The 16949-nt window shown below is 44.5% G+C and overlaps 1 protein-coding gene across 7 annotated transcripts in view; it reads left to right on the forward strand.

Annotated features, from left to right (window-relative positions):
- Positions 1 to 16949, forward strand: part of Caln1 (calneuron 1) — a 473529-nt gene that overhangs the window by 240332 nt on the left and 216248 nt on the right. For all 7 annotated transcript variants that reach the window (XM_021163075.2, XM_029477872.1, XM_029477873.1 and 4 more), the window contains one exon: positions 8246 to 8389. In XM_021163075.2, coding sequence (XP_021018734.1) covers positions 8246 to 8389 — 144 coding nt within the window. The remainder of the gene's footprint in view (positions 1 to 8245; positions 8390 to 16949) is intronic.

Consider the following 16949-nt stretch of genomic DNA (forward strand, 5'->3'; position numbering starts at 1 on the left):
TTATATAGAGTCCAGGATCCAAAACCAGGGGACGATGCAGCCCACTTTCAGGCTGGATCTTCTCACACTGGTTAACAATCAGGAGAATCCTCTATTGACATAACTCTTGGCCAACTTGAGCTAGACAATCCCATGCTGAGAATCTCTTCCTAGGTGATTCTAGATTGCATCAAGTTGACAATTAACACTGACAATCTCAGCAAGTCATTCCAAAGTTTAATCTTTTGCTTATGGTCTTGTCTGACCATCTTGCTCTTGGATTCATGGTTTTTTTGGGGGGATGCTTTTTCCTTACCGCCCTCTTCTCTGTGTGTAACAGGGACTTGGTGAATACCAAGGCTACCGAGTCTTACATTTCCCTTGAAACGGTATAGATTAAAAGTGACGAGTAGGGCTTGCTTCTGGTCTGGCCTAGGTGATGGGGATGGGGTAGGGATGAGTGAGCTGGCCCCTAAGAGCATGAGCACATGAAAGCTGGCCCCATGCCTTGCCTGCTGTGTTACTCAAATTGCTTTCTGGGGCAGTACTGGAGAACTGGCTCTGGTGGTGTGGATGCAAGAGAGCTGGCAGGATGCCCAACTCAGCTACTACCCAGGTCCAGATCTGGGGTTTTGAGTTGACCCACGCCAACAACTACCCCATCTATGAACTGCTGGAGAACTTGAAGGGGCAGATCATGCAGGATCTCTATGACACAGGGCAACAACGGGATATCCTAGAGGAGTCCAGGTGAGGATTCAATATTGAGAGTGTAGCAGAAGCCAGAGGCCTCAAAACACACCAATGACTCATTGCAGTGAACATTTGTAAGTAAAGCTCTTTTGGGAAAAAGGGTATACCATGACACACTGAAGCTTCTATTGGCAAGAACTTTAAAAAATTAATTTATTGTTTTATTTTTAAATCTTTTTTATGGGGAGGTTTTAAGGATGGAGAGCAGATATGGAGAGCCAGGGAAATGAGTGAGATTGGGTTGCATGACGTGAAATTCACAAAGCGTCAATAAAAAGTGTTTTCAATGGTAAAATGGTTAACACTGTGTTTGTTCTGGGCTCCTTACAGTGTCCACATGCAGATTCCTTTCCACAACACAAGGTACAACTGTGCTCTTAGTGATGTAGTATAAACATAAAGTGTCCCATCTTTCTCTATGATGGTTACTTCTCACTATCAACTTGATACAACCTAGAATCATCTGGGCAATCTGGCAAGAGAGTCTCATGAAAGATTGCCTACATAGGGTTGGACTGTGGGGGTAGGTCTGTGGGGCATTGTCTTGGGAGTTAACTGATATGTGAAGAAGTGCCCACTGTGGGCAGTGTCATTCCCTAAGTTTCGGTCCTGAATTGTGTAAAGGTAGAGATGAGGCTAAGAATAAGGAAACATGTCTCTGGGTATTGCTCTTCCTTCTTGACTGTGGATTCCGATGCTACTAGTGCTTCAAGCTCCTGCTGCTGTGAGCTCCCTGCAGTCATCGGCTATTGCTGGGAATTGTGAACTAAAACAAACCTTTTCTCCTCTAAATTGCTTTTTAGAGGATATTTTTATCATGGCCACAAAGATGAAACAAGTACAGTCCCCTACTGCAATCACAGGCATCACTTCTGCAGCTTATGAAGGTGTCTTGGAGCCCAATCATGCATACAAAACTAGAAGGGAAACTGAATCAAGCAAACAGATGCAAGCACAGTGCATTCACTTAACTCTGAGGCACAAGCAACCCCAACCCCTTACAACACATGCACGTGTACATGCACACACACAAGTACATATGCACACACATACACACATACATACATATATGTGCATGCATACATGCACACGTGCGCACACACACCATCACCACCACCAAAGGAAAAACCACCAGTAAAGAGTCCATGCTCATGGCTTATTCCCAAATACTGGAGCTATGATCCCCACTTGGCATGGAAGGAAATGCAGAGGCAGAGCCCACTGGTGCTGTGAGCCAGACACAAAGGGGTCCTGTCTGCTCCAGTGTCTCTGCTGGTTTTATGAGATCATTCCATACCCTGTTCTGCTAATAGGAATAAAAAGAGCCACATATTACCTGTCTCTTCCAGTCTGGCTTGCTTTATCCTGCAAAGATTGAGTTTCCAGGAGCTCTGAGACAGAGGTTGTAGCTTTGTGTTCTGTTTTCTCCCCCATTTCTCGGCTCCTTTGAACGAAAGTGCAGTTGTTGGATGTTCTCATAGGTACATGTATATACAGCATATACACGATACACAAACAAACACAGAGACACAATGTGCACATACCACACCTTTGTCAGTTAGGAGCCAGGGACAGCTATTTTAGGCAGTTGTTACCATAGATTGTCAATGCCTGCATCCTGACAGTCTGCCTCACAAGCCAGGTCCAGGCAACAGTCTAATTAAAGATGCCATTAATAGTGACAAACAGAAAAGTGAGAGTTTTAAATAAAATGACCTTACTGGGAAGAGGTCTAAAGAGGTCCAATGAATCTGCAGGTCCGTCTTTAAAGTCATGACATGAAGTTTAGATTTGAATAAAGATATGCATATGGCAAGGTAATGTCCAAGCCATCATGACCTCTCATTTTCCAGGTTTTAGTCTCTCTTGCAATGTGGTCTGATAGGTAGTCAGAAATGTCTGGCACCAGGGCCCTGGTCTTTTCTTTCCCCAGCATGAGACTCTTGGAGAAAGTCTATTGTTCCAATAATCTGGTAGCCAAAAGGTACAGTGTTTCTTTAGAATAACTCCCCTCCTGCCAAGATGATTATAGTATCCAAGAAGGACAGCATTGACCTACTGACCTCTGGCCACAGGACCACTCCTCACCGGCGTACTCTTGTCTGATCAGTATAAGGATTCAGGCTGAAGTTCATAGTGATATCTGGGGCATGAAGACAGTCTACAGGAGCACTGTGGGGCTCTGCAACAGACAGAATCATAAATATGAAATGTACCCCCAGATGGCGATGCTATTCGGGGATGTTCTGGAAACTTTAGGAAGTAAGACCTAGTTAGAAGATGTAGGTCAATGGGGGCAGGGAGTTGGTCCTGGAATCCTAGTGGGTAAACTAGGGTATACTTTCTGCTTCCAGGTTAGCTGAGAGGTGAAGAGCTCTACTCTGTCACACACTCCTGCCACCATGATTTATTTTTATTTTTATTTTTATTTATTTTCATCTTTACTTTTGCCCAGGTGCATGGTTCCAAGTGACCATGGATTGAATCCAGTGAAACAGAGAGAGCTGTTTCTGTCTGTTGATCACGCTGATGATCAAACTTACAAATAAGAAAGATGTACTAGGTACTTTTGTTGCTGTTGTGACAAAATATTGGATAAAAGGCAACTTAAGGAAGGCAAGGATTTTTTTTTGATCACATTTTGATGGTAGAGTCTGTCATAGTGGGAAAGGCATGGTGGCAGGAACGTCAGGCAGCTGGTCGTGTTGTGTCCACAGTCAGGAAGCAGAAAGAGATGGATGTTGGTGCTCAGCTCACTTTCTCCTTCTTATTTGGTCCAGGACCCCAGCCTATGGGATGGTGCCACACACAGTGTACAGTTAGTCCTTCAATTCAATTGATCTAAACACACTCTGAAGACAAGGACAGGGATGTATTTTCTAGGTGGTTTTAGATCAAGTTGACCATATTAACCACCACAGAAGGGAGCTACCCTGCTCGGTGCTATTAGAAGCCTTAGAAAGTGTTCATAATTAAATGAGAATGGTGTAATACCTTGGGGAAAAGTAGTCCAGAAAAAGAGGTCCAGTGGGCAGCTGTCTATCCATAGTAACAGCCATGAGCCCTGTCATTCATTATACCACATGTTCTTCTGTTTTATGGTCTATTCTGTCACCAAGTCTAAAATGCCACTACCAGGGCTGGAAAGTGATTAGCTTAGTCCTACTTAGCTTTAACTATCAACTTGACACAGTTTAGAGTCATTTGGTTAGGATGTCTCAACAGATGAATTGCCTAGATCAGATTGGCCTGTGGTCACATCTGTGGGATACTGTCTTGATTGTTAATTGATGTATGAGTGTTTGGCCCACTGTGGATGGTACCATTCCCTAGGTGGTGGTTCTGGGCTGTGTACAAAAACAAGCAAGCAAGCAAGCAAGCAAGCAAACAAAACAAAACCAGATAAGCATGAGCCTGAAAGTGAGTCAGGCGAGCCAGCAGGCAACATTCCTTCATGGCTTCTGCTTCAAGTTCCTGTTTCAGTTCCTGCTCTGACTTCCCTTAGTGGTAGACTGTGACGCGCCATTGTAGACGAAACCCTTTCCTCCCTTAAATACTTTTGAGCTGAGTGTTTTATCATAGTAACAAAGAAAACTAGAACACCTACTTTTCAGATGGGGAGAGTGACGCTAGGATGTGGACTAGGTGTCTTAAAGACACTTCAGAACACCATGCCTGTGCATCCTGCCATCTCCAGAGTCTGAAGTCAGGCCGCATGTGGCTCTGACATTCTACAGTGCTCTCTGCCATGAGCAAGTATTTCCATGATACCCGAGACCAGATAGGAGAACTCGAGGAACTGGGGTATTTGGTGCTGATGATGGGAAAAGACTAAAAATGTAGACAAAGAATTTGGGTTTAACTAAAACTTGTTTTTATTCTATCCATGGAAGAAGAGGCTGGAGATGGGGCAGATTAATAAGGTATATAGGAGAACACAGGCTTCCTATTCTTTCAAAGTCTTTAATGATGTTCATAGATCCACAGAAGGGAGGGCCGGTAGGAGCTGAGGGAGCCTCATAACCAACCCAGCTCATTTTACACAGGAGCAAATTGAGACCTCTGGTTTTGGCTGCTGACATAATTAGCTACTAAGCCTGGCCAGGAGCCTGGAGTCCTTGCTCATAGGCTGGCCTTTCTCTCTTTTGGACCCATATGTGTTTCCAGAAAGCATCCCACATGATAAGCTAGTATTAATAACTGGTAAAAAAAATTACTGATAACACATGATTCTTATTTTTTAAGGTTTATCTTTAATTAATGTATATGCATGTGTGTCTATGATTCAGTATATATACTTGAGTACAGGAGACCTCGGGGGCCAGGGGAAGATGTTAGATGCCCTGGAGCTAGAGTATAGATGCTGGAAGTTGAATGTGTGCTCTCTGCAAGAGCAGCAAGCATTCTTTAACTGTAGACCTATCTTTTCAGCTCCATAATTATTTTTTATTTTTCATTTAGTCTTAATTAGTTTTATTTAATGTATATGGTCTTTTGCTTGCATGTGTATCTGTGCATCCCTTTTTGCTTGGTGCTCATGGAGGCCAAAAGAAAGTATCAGATCTCTTGGAACTGGAATTACACAGTTGTGAGCTGTCATGTGGATTCTGGGACTGGAACCCAGGTTCTCTACAGGAACAACTAGTGTTCTTAACCACTGAGCCTTTTCTCCCAGCTTTTTTAGTCCTGTGGTTTTTAATGTATTAAGAGTGATGCGTTTGCAGTAATTAGTCTGCTAGCTCTCTGTCTAGTGCCCCCTAAAGTATGAATGAGGAACTCATGGAGTTGGTGTGTGTGTGTGTGTGTGTGTGTGTGTGTGTGTATACCATGCATGCTGGTGTGCATGCCTACACATAGAGGACAGAGAACTTTGGAAGGTTGTCCTGCTCTATCACTCTTACCTCATTCTCTTAAGACAGGATCTCTCCCTGAACTTGCAGCTAGACTGGTGGCCAGCAAGCCTCAGCTGTTCTCCTTCCCCCCACCCCCACACAGTGCTGGGACATGCTGGATGTCATGTGAAAGGGGTGAATAGCTTACTGAAGTGTTAGCCAATTGAGAGACAGGCATCACTGTGGCCAGCAAAGACATTGTTCAGGAATCAAAGTAGGCTACTCGGTTTTCACCTAACGTTACACAACTTCTATGCAATGGGATCATTTGGGAAGAGTCTCAGTGAGGAGTTATCTCGATTAAGTTGGCTGGTGGGCATGTCTGTGGGGGATTGTCTTGATTGTTAATTGATGGGCAAAGATACAGCCTGTTGCGAAGGACACCAAATCCCAGGCTGAACCCTGTATAAGTCTGAGGAAAGCCAGCTGAGCATAGCTAGTAAGCAGGCAACATGGGTGCATTTGTTTCTCTCTGCTCTTGACAATGGATGAGTTCAGCTGCTGGACTGCAGTGATGGTCTTTGACATGGAGCAATGACTCGGAGTGAGCCCTTTCTGTTCTTATATTGGTTTTGATCAGGGTGTTTAATGACAGTAGCAGAAATGAAATAAGAGGGGGCCACAAAGGCTCCATATGACTTTAGCAAGGAAAGGAAGCTGTCTGAAGAAGAAGAAGCTTGGGATGAAAGAGTACAATCAACCTGAAAACAGCCCTTAAGAGTGCCAAGTTCTAATCCCTTGGAATTCCAAACGCTTCCCTGGAAAGGATGCCTTGGTGTGGTTGAGTTAAGAGTCTTGAAATAGAGATTGTCTTGGATGGATGATCTGGGTGGTCCCCAAATACAATACTAGCATTCATATGGGAGGGGGTGGCTTTGTTGCAGCCACTGCAGAAATCCGTATGGAAGATCCTCTGCAGATGAGAGACAATGGCTGGGGAGATGGCTCGGTGGTTAAGAACGAATACCGTTCCTCCAGAGAACCTAACTTCAATCCCCAGTGCCCACAATTAGGCAACCCACAGCTGTCTGTAGTTCCAGTTTCAAAAGATCTGATGTCCCCTTTGGCCTCCAATGGCACCTGCATCCATGTACACGTTTTCTCCTTATAGCCATATTACCCCTCTGTATTTGCCCAAAGGAATACAAATCTAAGTCTGTATGCTACAGAGAAACCTACACACCCATGATTATTGTTGTTCCAGTTACAGGAGCCTGAAACTGACGCAGTCTCTATGAGCTCCTGCAAATGACAAAGGGAATGTAGGGCATGTACACAATAGAGCATTGCACTGCCTCGATGAAGAACTGAGCTATGTATTTGGAGGGAGCTGAAGAGCATTAAGAGAAATAAGCCTGGTGGAGAAAGACAAATATCACGGACTTGGGTGTTCCTGCGTGTGCATCCAGCACTCTTACCTCTGAGACCATCTCTGCATCCTCCCAACACTGCATTCATTGAAGCAGCTCCAATCTGCTGCAGGTCCAGTGTCCTCCTGATGCATAGGATGCACCTCTTTAAACTGTGATCTCAAATTCCTCATGCCTCACAAGGTTGACATGAGAGAAAAGGTTCACTCCAGCTAGGTCTGCTGGCATCCGAGGCTCTGTGAGAAAGGCTGTAGGTACAGACCAGAGTCAGAGAGAGAGAGAGAGAGAGAGAGAGAGAGAGAGAGAGAGAGAGAGAGAGAGAGAGAGACTTCCTGCCCTGCAGAATGAGCCTTAGTGCTAGGAGAACCAAGTTCTTTTCCAGCCCAGGGAGAAAGTGATTAAAGTTCTTTCGAACCTCTTTGACATTCCCGTTGAGCTTCCACTGTTTATAGTCATAAAACAACTGCAGATCAGAGGGATGAAATAGAAACAGCAGGATGCTCACCTTCTGCCCTCGGGGGTTATTAAACACTGCATGTTGCCAGCAGCAGCAGGGAGACTCTTACACAGTTTCCCCTGACCCCTTCCTTTCTGCAAAGCTCACAGTCTCCCCCTTCATCACAGTGATTTTCTGCTGGGATCCCTGCCTGCCTGTGCCTACTGCAGGGTGCACACACATGGAGGGACACCTGCCTCGTTTTTCTTTTTCTCTCCCATTCCTCTCTCCCTCCTTTCTTTTCCTGGCTATTTTTCTCTTCCCTTCTCTTCCTTTTCTTGTTTTATTTTATAATTATTTTTGTGTGTGTACATGTGTATGTGGGTACACATATTTAAAGGCCAGATATCACATCTGACTTTCTTTCTCATTTCTCCACTTTATTTATTTGTTTATTTATTATTATTATTTTGTCTATTATTTGTTTATTATTTTGAGGCAGGGTTGCATGTAGCTTAGTCTGGTCTCTACCTCTCCTTGAACTTCTTATCCTCCTGCCTCCACCTTCCTTCTGAAGGCTAGGATTACAACCCAGCATCACCATGCCTGGTTTATGTAGTCTTGGGGATGGAACCCCATAGCTTCATGCATACTATGCCAGCACTCTACCAAGTGATCCCCATAGCTACCCTTTCTTTCTCAAATTGTTTCCTAGTGTGTGTTTAGTCACAGCAACAAGAAAAGCTGTGAGCTTCCTACAGGTACAGCAAGGAAACAGCCATGTGACCTGTGGACTCTCTGCTTTTTACTTGCAGAAATCCGAGAAGCCTTCCGTGTTCTGGACAGAGATGGCAACGGCTTCATCTCCAAGCAGGAGCTGGGCATGGCCATGCGCTCCTTGGGGTACATGCCGAGCGAAGTGGAGCTGGCTATCATCATGCAGCGTCTGGACATGGACGGTGAGACCTGCTTAGCACTGCCAGGCTGTGCCTCCCCCACCGCATTCACTGGGCCTGGGATTTATACAAGTCTCACACTCAGAGCCCTGTCTCGGTTTACATGTTAGGAGTAGAAACTTGATCAACAGGACTGTGTGAGCTCCAGAGGCCAGCAGGGATGGTTTGGGGACAGTTAAGGGAATGGATGAAACCAATTTGGTTGGTGGAGTAGCTCAACCCCCTTTTCCTTTCCCTTCCATTTTATTTTATTTATTTTTCCATTTTCAGGGCTGGAGAGCACAGTGGTTAAGAACCCATGCCCTTCTGCTCAGATTCGGCTTTGAGCACCCATGTGGGGTGACTCACAACCATCTATAACCCCTGCTCTAGGGGGAATCTGACATCTCCAACATCTGTAGAAACTATACTGATGTGTACACATTCACGCCCATGTGCACACACATACACAGAAATGTAAAAGTAGTATAAATCTTATTTTTAAATTTTCATGCATATGTGGTATGCATGTATGTGTAGGTTGGTTCTGTGTAATATGTTTACATGTGTGTGGAGGCTTCACGTTGATGTTTAGAATCATCTTTAATGACTCCTCTATCTTGTTCATTGAGGCAGGGTCTCTGAAACAAAGTATGAGCTCCTAATATACCTACCTTAGCTAGCCACTTACAGTGGGAATCCCATTTCTACCTTCTGAGTCTAGGATTACAGGCCACATACATTTTATGTGGGTTCTGCGGATTCAAACTCTGCTCATCAGACTTGGGGAGCAAGAACTTAACCACTGAGCCACCTCCCTGCCCCCCCACCTCCCATTTTAAAATCAGCTTATGTGTGTTTGCATGCATGTATATGTGGGTTTACATATGTGAATAGGTGAGCACATCTGAGCATGTGCTTGTAGAAGTCATAGAGTCAGAGGTCACTCTTGAGTCTTGTTCTTTAGGCTCCACCCACCTTTGATTCTTGAGAAAGGGTCTTTAATTCGGGATTCAGCATTCACCCACTATCGACCATTCTCTATGGGATCTTCTTATCTTCTTATCACTCCTTCTATGCCTGCAGCTTTAATTTTTTAAAACTTCCATTGTGGTGATCTGTATTCTGGTCCTTATTGTTGCAAGGTAAGCACTTTATTAACCAAGCTGTCCTCACAGTTGCCAAAACACAGCTGTATCCCTGGAGCCTAGCTTTTACCACAACTTACAGGGAGCAAAGCTGGCAGGAGACTGTCCTTTCTCCAGCACTCACTACTGCTTATATAATATTGGGGAGGTGCCTTGTAAATCTTATGAGATTCAGGAACTTCCTTCAACTTGTACATTTTCTTGACTTCCTGGGTCTTAAGAGCCTTCCTCCAGAATGGAATATTTTAGTTAGAAGGAAATAGCTACAGAACAGTATAGTAAACCAAATAAGATAACAACAATCACAGCCAGGCCTGTTGGTATAGGTCTGTTATCCCAGCTATTTGGAGGTTAAGGTAAGATGACTGTAGAATCAGCCTGCTTTGTGGAATAGCAAGCTGTCCTGCTGTGGTGCTTCAAATGAGAAATGTTCCCCATAGGCTCATGTATTTGCTTTCCAGTAGGTGGCGCTGTCTGGGAAAGTTATAGCCCCTTTAGGAGGTGGAGCCTTGCTGGAAGAAGTACGTCACTAGGGACCAGCTTTGAAAGTTCATAGTCTCACCCATTTCTAGTTCACTCTACTTCACGTTTTTTTGCAGTTTAAGATTAATCCATCAGCTTCCTGCTCCCGTACTATGCCTATCTGCTGTCATATCTTCCCACCATGGTGGGCTTTAAAACCTTTAAACCATAAACCAAAACAAATTCTTTCATAGGTCACTTTTGTTCATAGTGTGTTCTCACAGCAACTAATCCACCTGACTTCATGTTCCTATTTTGGGGTTCTTCCCCGACTTTCTGCAATGATGGAGCATAACCTGGTATTGGAAGATGAAATCAACCTTTCCTTCCCTGAATTGCTTTTGGTCAGAGGGGTTTGTTTTTGTTTTTAATCACAGCAACATAAAGGAAACCAGAACAATCTGGTAAGGGACTACTTGTTTGGTCTATATGCTAGTTTTCAGTTTAGCTTTCTCCTGTGTCCCTGCAAGATGTGTTAGGGGGGACAGCGACAATGGAGACCATATGGTGAATGTAGTGCAGCTGTGGATGGCGATTGTTTTTTTTCACTCTAGTGCAGAGCTGCTCTATCGGGGGCATGCATTGTCTGAGCAGTCTCTGATGGATGGTGACTCACTGTGTCGCTGCAGGCCGGATGCGACTGCGCTTTCTATTGTAGTGATGGTTCTGAAGTGCTGGGGCAAAGTGCCTACAGCAAAACCTCTCTCCCGTTCGCTCCCATCCTCATTTCAGAGGGGGGACTGAAGGACAGTTTCCTACTTAAAACTTTTATTTAATTTTAGTTGTTTTTTTTTTTTTTCTGGAGACAGGGTCTCACCTTGTATCCCTGGTGGGCTTCAAGCTCACGGTGATTATTATGCCTCAGCCTCCTGAGGCTGGGGATACAGAGGTCACAGCAACAAAGCTGCCTTAATAAAAATGTTTGGAAAAATACCATTGTTTATAGATCTAAGAAGATGTGGTTGATTTTTAGTTCAAAATTTCTTGAGGCTAGAAAGATGGCTTGCTGTTAAGAATGCTTGCTGCTCTTGCAGAGGACCTGAGTTTGGTTCCCAACACCACACCTTGTAGCTCATGACCACCTATAACTCATGTGCACATATCCACATATAGAAGGGCATGAAGTGGCTGGTCATGTCGCATCCACAGGCAGGAAGCAGAGAGATAGATGCTGGTGCTCAGCTTGCTGTCTCCTTTTTTTTTTTTTTTTCAGTTCAGGGCCCCATCTACAGTTTGGACATGTCTTCCTCTTAGACATACCCAGCAGTGCATCTCTTAGATGATGCTAGGTTAGCATTTTTTCCAACCTGAGCATCATGACCCCTTTGGACCAGTTTTGTAACAATGAAAATACATCCTGCATGTCAGGTATTTGCATTATGATTCATGGCAGTAGCAAAATGACAGTTAGGAAGTAGCAACAGAAATCATGCTATGGTTGCAGGGTCACCACCACACGAGAAGCTGTATCAAAGGGTCACAGCATTGGGGAGGTTGAGAAGCACTGCTCTAGATTCTATAAAGTTGATAACTTAGATTAGCCATCATATAAAAGGGGCTGATACGGCATTAAGTGCTAGACTCCAGCCCGGAGAGAGTTCTCATGATACTGAAGATCCCATCGGGTTGCATAAGTGTTGGAGCCCCATAGGACCTTACGTAGGGAACGTTCTTCAAGGAACACAGGAAGACAAGCTCAGACATCTGCTCCATCTGCTGTAATAAGAGATTCTTGACTCCTACCAATTTACTTGCAATTTATCACAATCATATGAATTCTACTGGCAGAACACTGTGACAAATCATTAGAGAGTTTCTCAGTTTATTTAAACAAAGACAATTCACCAGCTATTTCAGAGACCGAGCAGGTAAAAATGCTTTTGATTTGATTTGATTTGACTTAATTCTGAGCTCTAGCACTTCTGGAGACAGAGTCTTCCTCCGAACCTCAGGCTATTCTGAAACTCCCTCCGTAGCCCAGGCTGTTCGAGAACTTGGAATCTTTGTGTTAGTCTCTCCGACGTGGACCATCATGCCCAGCCTATACTGATTTACTTTTAAAAGTTGTCTTCATTTTTATGTATGTAAATATGTGTGCCTGTGCATGTGTGTGTGCGGATGCCCCTAAAGGTCAGAAGAGAGTGCCCAATCCACTGGAGCTGGAGTTCCAGTTGGCTGTAAACCACCACTGGGGTGCTGGAAACTGAGCCCCAGGTCCTCTGCAAAAGCAACACATTCTCTTAACCATGGAGCCATCTTTCCAGCCCCTTCTTTATTTATTACTACTTTAATCGAGTGTTTTATTTATTCTTTGACAATTTCATATATGCAAACAATACATCTTGATTATATACACCCTGCCTACTCCCTCCCATTCTTCCCAGATAGTCACAACAGTCACCTTCCTCCCTTCATGTCCTTCATCCTTCATGTCCTTCTTCTTCTTCTTCTTCTTCTTCTTCTTCTTCTTCTTCTTCTTCTTCTTCTTCTTCTTCTTCTTCTTCTTCTTCTCCTTCTCTCCTTCTCCTTCTCCTTCTTCTCCTCCTCTTCCATCTTCTCCCCCTCCTCCTCCTCTTCCTCCTTCTTCCTCCTTCCTCTTCCTTCCTCCTCCTCCTCTCCTTCCTCCTCGCACCAAGTCTAACCAGAGCTGCCTGTGGGATTGTTGGCCCATGCTGTTGGCTTGATCTTGTACAGACAACTACATTTTTTAAAGGCATGACTTCCTTAAAAATTCAAAATTTGGCCTAAACAAATGTACTACTAACTGTATGAAAATACTGAATAAAGGCGAAAAGAGTCAAGTTTTAAAGCCTGGCTGGAGGGGGAAGTGTGTGTCTGTAGGCATTTTATTACTAAGGCTGTGACAGGGGCTTTCTGGCTGCCAAGTTCTGGAGATGGCTAGATTGACTGTTCTCTTAATGAGGTCCTCTGAGCTGATTGGTTTTTAAGAAATTAGAATGTACTTATATTCTCCTCTCCTCATCTCCGGACCTGGGCATTCGCCATAGCAATTTGGTCCCAGGTTGACTCTAAGTAGCTCTTTGAGGTAGAACATGTGGGATGGCAGATATTTTTTACAGGGGTGATGCATTTACATATACACATACACACATATACATATACACACATGTACATACATATATTTACATACACATATATTACTGGGGGAGATAGTGTTGTCATTAATGGGCTTGCCTAAAATATAGTGACATTTATGTTTGCAGGATAAACACAGACTGGTCCTGGCTTATTAATTCCTTGTGTTTTAGTTTAAAATTACACTTTTAAAGGGGCTGGAATGAGAGATAAATAAGGAAAACTAATTATCATGCAAGTGTGAGCACCTGAGACCAGTCTCTAGAACCCATTACAAACAAACAAACAAATATAGTGGTGCACGCTTGTAATCCCAGGGCTGGGGACACAGAGGCAAGTGGATCCCCCAGGCTCACTGGCCAGTCAGCCTAGCCTACGTGGATGCGTTCCAGTGAGAGATACAGTTTCAAAAACCATTAGATAGGATAGATGATAGTTGAGTAACAGATGAGATTGTCCTCTGGCCACATGCATGCATGTGTGCGCACACACACACACACACACACACACACACACACACTAAGATGACCATGTCTCTCTAGTTCTAGACCCTGGTTTCTGAGGCAGCAGGAAATGTGGGCATGATTAGGTGCAAATCTGTACCCCCACACTCACCGTCTCTTTCTGCGGTGCCTGCTGATTTGCCCGACAGTGAGGTCATGGCTTGAGCTCGAGGCCTTGCTGGAACTGACTAAGCATGCCAAATCCTCACATATGGTTTTCATCAGGAGCTCACAGGCAGCAGGGTGCCTTGCTGGCTGCCGTCAAACAGTAGCCTCTTTGGATTGGGAAACTTGTTGGCTATCTTCCACACAGGCTCAGCCAGACAGTCCCAGAGGGTGAAATGGAAGACCAGCATGAAGGTCTGGAATTACTCTCCTGGTCTGTAGCCAGGTGGCTGTCAATACTGAGACTGACTTGTGTGTGTCAGTGTGAGTGTGTATGTGTGTGTGTGTGTGTATGCTAATGTGGGCACATGTCTTATATGTTCGAAACTATTATTCATAGTTAGACAAAAACTCAAAGCTTCTGTTCATTGCCCGGGGCTTTCTTTGGCTTTTTACTGGAAAGGTTCTTTCTTGGACCTTGGACTCAACTGCTCATTTTCACCTTGTGATGGATTGCTTTGATTGTCAACTTGACTGTATTTAAAAAAAAAAAATGCCTCGGGGTGCATCATGGGGGAAGTGGCTCAGTCAGTGAAGCAAGCACGAGGATATCGGTCTGGCTCAGATCGGCAGAAGCCACATTAAAAAGCCAACCATGGTAGCATGGACTTGTAATATGAATTCTGTGTAGGTAGAGACAGGTGGATTCCTAGGCTAACCAGCCTAGTCAAATTGGCAAGTACCAGATAAAAGGGAGAGACCCTGTCCCAAAATAGACAGATACACACACACATGCTCACCCCCCACACCCCCACATCCCCAACACATACACATAACAAAAAGTCAGCCAAGGTAGATGGCTTCTGGCTGCCACCCAAAGCCTACGCATATATACCTGCACATGCACACCTATGGGTATCTTCACACAAATGTGCACACATATATGCATACAGAGGGAAATGCCTAGGGCATCAATGAATCACATGTCGGTCTGCATCTACAATGTTGTTTCTAGGGAGATTTAGCGGATGGGTCAATGGTCTTCCTACCACCCCAGCCATGAATGTGGGTGGCACTGTCCCCTGAGCTGGAGTCCTGAACTGAATAAAAAGAGGCAAAGAAGGATGAAATCAACTGAGCATGAGCATTGTCCCCTAGCTGCTTTCAGATCCACCTAAATGTAAGCAAAGAGCCTGCGCTCCTCTCACCATGATGGACTGTCTGCCCTCAAACTGTGAGCTAAAACCCTTCCACACCGAATGAAGTTGGTTCTTGCCAGGTGTCATCAGGCTGCGGCAATGTGGACAGGGAGATAACATTTATGAACCATCCTTGAAGAACTGACAGGCAGCTATGCTGAGAACTACCTCGGCTTGCCATCCTGGCTCCTCGGGGGCCTGAGGCAGAGGCAGCACAAGTTTAAGATCAGGCCGAGCAACTACAGAAAATACAAATGGAGGGCTGAGGTTGTAGGTAATTGTTAGAGTACTTGCTTAGTATACACACATACACACACACGCACATGCACACGCACACACACACACACGAGGGGGGCTGAATCCTTCCATACATGTATGTGGAGAGTGGGTGCTTTGGAGTCCCTGTGGGCTCTGCAGTAGCTCCATTCACTTCTCTCAGATCTTGGGCCTCACAGTGGCTCCTGTGGGTTTCGCTAAAGAATAAAGTCACAGTATTTTCAAGACTTGAAGGAAACATTTGACCACTTTCCACATTTTTAGTGATTTGAACAAGACAAGTTGGTCACCTGGAGTGGGCCAAACTAGCTTGGAGGAACATTTTCTCAAATAATAGAGCCAGCCGTCCATGGCCCTTGAACCCACTCACTCGAATTATGTAACCCTCTCTCTTCGAAATGGCCCCTTGTTCTCCTGTGGCTAGAGAACAAAGATTCACCTTTAAAAAGAGAATTTGGAGCATGGTGTATGTGTGTGTATGTGTGTGTGTATGTGTGTTATATGTTGTACATGTATGTGCATGTATGTGCATGCATGAGTGCCTGTTTTCATGTACATGCGTGTGTGTATGTGAGTGCCTGTGTTCATGTTGTGCATGCGTGTGTGCATTTGAGTGTCTGTTCATATGCACGCATGTGCATAGAGGCCAGTGCAGACGCCAGGTGTCTTCTTATGTTGTTCTTCACCTCATTGTCTCAATAAAGAGTCTGTCACCAAACTGGAAACTCACTGTTTGAGCTAGGCTGGCTGACTAGTGAGCTCCTGGGATCCATCTGTCCCTGCCTCCCAATGCTGGACTTAAAGTTATACACAGCTATGCCTTACTTTTGATGTGGTCTCAGGGGGGTTGAACTCAGATCCTCATGCTTGCACACCAAACACACTTACCCACTGAGTGATCTCTCCCCAGCTCTAAATTTTCTCTTTGAGCCAAGCACACAGCCTTTGTCTTCCTCCTTCCCGAAAAGCCTGTGGTCCCTTTAAATTCTATGCCATTCTCATGCTAGGAGTCTAAGAGTTCATTTTGTCTCTTAATATGCTTGTAGGTCTTGTTTATTTATGTTTGTTCTGTTTTAGGTTCACTGCCTGAGGGGTGAAATTTCATTCAGTTCTGTTAGATTTAAAACAGTTTATCTGATGTCCATTAGGTGTGAACTTGCTTGTTTTTATGGTGGGTCAATTCACTTTGGGGTCAATTTTGAGGCAAACCACTGAGATCATGAAGAAGAGAACTGTGGCTGGGTCAGAGGAATAGGTAGCTGTGAGTTGACAGAATCCCTCCGTGAGTCACTGGTGTTCCAGGTCCCATTGTGCTCCATTGTGTACCTAGAGTTTTATATGAATGAGTTGGCGAATCTTTGGTCTCAGTGTTGTACTTCTACAGACTATTCAATTCAATCTGGAATATGTGTTCATTACTTGTTTCGTTTCTTGGACAAAAGCCCTTAAGAGAAGCAACTTAAGAGAGAAAGGATTTGCTTTGACTCACAGTTATAGAGGGTTCTGTCCACCATCATGATGGATGCTGATGGGATTCCTTAATGGGCATATGAGGTACATGTTCTTCACATGGTGTCAGACCAGAAGCAGAGAAAACAGGCCTGGGATGGGTCCAGCATTCAAAGTACAGCCCTGGGCTGCTGCAGCTATTGAATCACAAAGCTGTCTTCCTTTGCAGTTTCCTTCCTTCTTCCTTCCTCCTTCCTTGTTTGCGGCTTCCTCCCTTTTTTACCCA

The sequence above is a fragment of the Mus caroli genome, chromosome 5 (assembly GCF_900094665.2).
Source record: "Mus caroli chromosome 5, CAROLI_EIJ_v1.1, whole genome shotgun sequence".
NCBI lineage: Eukaryota > Metazoa > Chordata > Mammalia > Rodentia > Muridae > Mus > Mus caroli.